The following is a 4797-nucleotide window of genomic DNA, read 5'->3' as shown; positions in this document are numbered from 1 at the left end:
TCTCAGATAGCACCAGAATACTGAATATTAAAATATGATGAATAGTACCAGAATATTATCAGATATAGTGCCAGAAGATGAGCCCCTCAGGTTTTAAGGCACTCAAAATACAACTGGGAAGAGCAGTCTCCTCAAAGTAGAGTTGACCATGATGTCACAAATAGAGTACAAAGCCTTTGGGGCCTTCATTTGCTGATGAGGCATAATTCAAAATGAGAAACAGTTAACAAACATCTGTTAATAATTGGAACATGGAATGTATGAAATCTGAATCTAGAAAAAAATGGAAGTTGTCAAAAATGAAATGGAATGCATGAACATCAATATCCTACGTATTAATAAGCTAAAATGGACTGGTATTAGCCATTTTAAATCTGATATTCACATCATTTACTGTGCCAGGAATAACAAATTGAAGAGGAATTATGTCACATTCATAACCAGAAAGAATATTTCAAGAACTATCTTGAAGTATAACATTGTCTGTGATAGAATAATATCCATATGCCTACAAGACAAAACAGGTAATAACCAATGTTATTCAAATTTATGTACCAATCACTAAAGCCAGTGATGATGAAAGTGAAGAATTCTACCAAGTTCTTCAATCTGAACTTGATCAAACATGCAATCAAGATGTATTGATATTTACTGGCAACTGGAATGCAAAGATTGGGAACAAAGAAGGATTATTAGTTGGGAAAATACTTCCTTGGTGATAGAAATTATGTTGAAAATTGCATGATAGAACTTTGCAAGACCAATGACTTCATCATTGCAAATGCCTTTTTTAACATCATAAAAAATGATTATACACATGAACTTCACCCAATGGAATACACAGAAATCAAATTTACTACATCTGTGGAAAGAGACAGTGGAAAAGTTCACTATCATCAGTCAAAACTAGGCCAGGGGCAGACTGTGAAAAAGACCATCCATTGTTTACATGCAAATTAAGGTTGAAGATTTAGAAAATCCAAACAATTCCTTGAGAGCCAAAATACAACTTTTAACATATCTCATCTGAATTTAGAGATCATCTCAAGAACACATTTGAGTCATTAAACACTAATGACCAAAGACCAGAAGACTTGTGGGATGACATCAAGAATATCATACAGGAAAAAAGCAAAAGCTCATTAGGAAGACAAGAAAGAAAGAAAATGTCAAAATGGATGTCAGAAGAGAATGTGAAACTTGCTCTCTAGCGTAGAGATGCTAAAGTAAATGGAAGAAATGGGGAGGTAAAAGAACTGAACAAAAATTTCAAAGGGCAGCTCGAGAAGACAAGGTCAAATATCATAATGAAATGTGCAAAAATTTGGAGTTAGAAAACTAAAAGAATAGAATACACTCTCCATTTCTCAAACTGAGAGAACTGAGGAAAAAATCAAGCCTTGACTTTCAATACTGAAGAATTGTTTGGGTAAAATACTAAGTGATGGAGAAAGCGTCAAAAGAACATGGAACATACAGAGTCACTGTACCAAAAAGAAATGGTTGATATTCAGCCACTATAAGAGGTAGCATATGATCAAAAACCAATGATCCTGAAGGAAGAAATCCAAGAAGCATTGAACACATTGGCAAAGAACAAGGGTCTAGGAATTGATGTAATACAGATTGAAATCTTTCAACTAACAGATACAACGCTGGAAACACTCTCTCATCTATGCCAAGAAATTTGGAAGACAGTTACCTGGCCAATGAGCCATATTTGTGCTCATTCCAAAGTGAGGTGACCCAACAGAATGCAGACATCATTGAATATCATTAATATCACAGGCAAGTAAAATTTTTCTGATGATAATTTTTAAATGACTGCAATAGTACATTGACAGAGAGCAGTCAGAGGGTCAAGCCAGATTCAGAAGAGGCTGTGGAATGAGGGATATCATTGCTGATGTCAGGTGGATCTTGGCTAAAAGCAGAGAATACCAGAAAGATGTTTACCTATGCTATATTCACTATGCAAAGTTTGTCAACTATATGGACCATGACAAGCTATAGACAACATTGTGGAGAATGAGTATTTCAGAATGCTTAATCATACTCATAAGAAACCTATACATATATCAAGAAGCAGTTGTTCAAATAGAACAAGGGGACATTGAATGGTTTAAAAGGAAGGATGTACACCCGGGTCATATTCTTTCACCTTATTTATTAAATCTGTGTGCTGAAAAAATAATCTGAGAAGATGGATTGCAGCATCAGGATTGGAGAAAGACTCATCAACAACCTGTAAAATACAGATGATACAACCTTGCTTGCTGAAAATGAAGAGGACTTAAAATACTTGCTGATGAAGATCAAAGACCACAGCCTTAGGTATGAATTGCATCTCAATGTAAAGAAAACAAAATCCTCACCACTGGACCAATAAGTTAACATTATGATTAATGGAGAAAAGACTAAAGTTGTCTAAGGCTTCATTTTGCTTGAGTTCACCATCAATACTCATGGAAGCAGCAGTCAGGAAATCAAAGGACATATTACATTATGCAAATCTGTTGCCCAAGACCTATTTAAAGTGTTCAAGAGCAAAGATGTCAGATTGAGGACTAAAATGTACCTGACCCAATCTTTGGTATTTTCAGTAGCCTCATATGCACATAAAAGTTGGACAATGAATAAAGAAGACAATAGAGGAATTGATACATTTGATTTATGGTGCTGGAGAAGAATATTAAAGGTACCATGAATTTCCAGCTAAGCAAACAAACATGTGCTGGAAGAAGTACAACCAGAATATTCCTAAGAAAGCCAAGATGGCCAGACTTCATCTGTTATGCTTTGGACACATCAGGAGGCACCAGTCCCTAGTGAAGAACACAATGCTTGGTAAAGTGGAAGAATAGTGAAAAAGAGTGAGACCCCTAGCAAGACTGATTGGCACAGTGGCAACAACAATGTGCTCAAGTGTTGCTATAATTAATGGTGCAGAACCAGGCAGTGTTTCATTGTATTGTACACAAAAGTCGCCATGGGTCAGAACCTACTCAATGTCACTTAACAACAGACATACAAACTCAAGATGAATATGTGTCTCAATATTAATGTGAGTTGAAGGTCATACTTTTCTACTCTAAAATCTGTTTTGAATAATAGTTGCCTCAAAAGATGTTTAAATTTGAGATTATCATTATTAATAGAAGTAAAAAATCAAGGAAGCATTGTGCTCCCAACATTTCTGGAAACTTTTCAGTGGAAACAGCTGTGGTTTCTTTGGCCTCTCAAGTCTATTATGCAGGTTAACAGTGTATTTTATAATGAGTTCTAGACCACCTGCCTTTCTTAGGAAATTAATATTGAGATGGATTTTTAAAAAATATTTTTTGTCCTCAGTGTTATGTGTAAGATTTTCCTATTCAGTGAATTTGGGCACCCCCTAAAAATGTTCTTTCAAGGTTGTTCAGCTATGGAGGATTATTTTTTTAAGACATGGTCTAAAAATGTTTTCACCAAACTCTTTTCTTGCTGTATTTTAAGATTTAAACTTATTCTGGCCTAGGAAAAGTGTAGTCAGCTGATGATATGTACACAGTTGTTTTTTTTTTCCTAAGACAGTAAATACCTGTAAATGAATAAAACAGTGTTTTACACGAAGTAGACTCTAGTCTAAATCAGTGGAATTTCAAAATATTGTTTTAATTATTTCCTTCTTTGAATTATTTTCTTCTTGTCACCCCATAGGAGATTTGTGGAGCCATCAAATGGCTTTAGGAAGCCATAGAAGTTTGGAGAATACAGTGACCAGGGCCTATCATGATCAGCTTATTACAAAGATAAACACAAACAAGAAAATGGCCACCATAGCCAATTTACCAACCATCTTGGAAATGCCACTAGAGATTAAGAAAAACTGTGGAGGCAAACAAGTAGAAATCACAGTTGAAAGAATAAAAATGGCAAAGAGCATCAAAGAAAAACAAAGCAATGAGTTTGAGAGACTAACCTTAAAACGGAAGGCAGAAGGTGAAGAAAAGCCAACTGGGAAAAAAGAGGCAAAGATAATAGAACTTGACAATCAATTAATCACCATGCCTCTGCCTCACATTCCCCTGAAGAACATAATGGATGTGGAAATGAAGTTGGTGTACGTTGATGAAGAGCACGTAAGCTATGAGTTTGCAGAGTTCTCCATGTCCACTGGGATTCCACCAACATGCCGAGCTACTGAAATAGTAGACACTTTGAGTGTACCTAATTTCAGCTTTCCGCCTCAGATTGACAAATGGCTTCAGGTAGCCTTAAAGGATGCCAGCACTTGCTACAGACAGAAGAAATATGCCGTGGCAGCAGGACAATTCAGAACAGCACTTGAGGTATGGGATTAAAAATATATATAGATTGGTGGCAGGAAGCTGTGAAATGGAAAGCTGCAATTACATTGAGTATTTCTAATCATACCATAATGAACAGTGATCATAGGGCGAAAATGTTTAATGATATCAGGATTATAAGGTTCCCAGTTTACATAAAGCAAATAAGATATGCCTGCAAATTAATATGCCTGAGTACACTTCGCATGTAGAAATAACTCCAAAAGCATACCTCATGCTTTCTCTCTTAACAAGCCCTGCCATGGATGCTAAAATATATAAAAATGTGGTTGGCTTTGTAATTCAGATGAACATAAAATTTTAGTGCAATGTTAGTGGATAAAATGTAGATTCTCCAGAAATAGGTAATAAGAGGTCTTATGAATTGTTCCTTTTTTGATATGGAGTCTTCATAATTAACCATAACCATCACTACTTTTTAGCATGGGCTGATAATAGATACATAATT

The 4797-nt window shown here is 35.5% G+C and overlaps 1 protein-coding gene across 1 annotated transcript in view; it reads left to right on the top strand.

The window, feature by feature from the left end:
• The first annotated feature begins 3696 nt into the window (after positions 1–3696).
• SPATA16 (spermatogenesis associated 16) overlaps positions 3697–4797 on the top strand; it is a 398638-nt gene continuing 397537 nt past the window's right edge. The window contains exon 1 of the mRNA XM_006861849.1: positions 3697–4331. Within this exon, the coding sequence (XP_006861911.1) occupies positions 3720–4331 (612 nt within the window). The 5' untranslated portion in view covers positions 3697–3719. The remainder of the gene's footprint in view (positions 4332–4797) is intronic.

The sequence above is a fragment of the Chrysochloris asiatica genome, unplaced genomic scaffold (genome assembly GCF_000296735.1).
Source record: "Chrysochloris asiatica unplaced genomic scaffold, ChrAsi1.0 scaffold00043, whole genome shotgun sequence".
Taxonomy (NCBI): domain Eukaryota; kingdom Metazoa; phylum Chordata; class Mammalia; order Afrosoricida; family Chrysochloridae; genus Chrysochloris; species Chrysochloris asiatica.
This window is presented reverse-complemented; position numbering and strand designations above follow the sequence as displayed.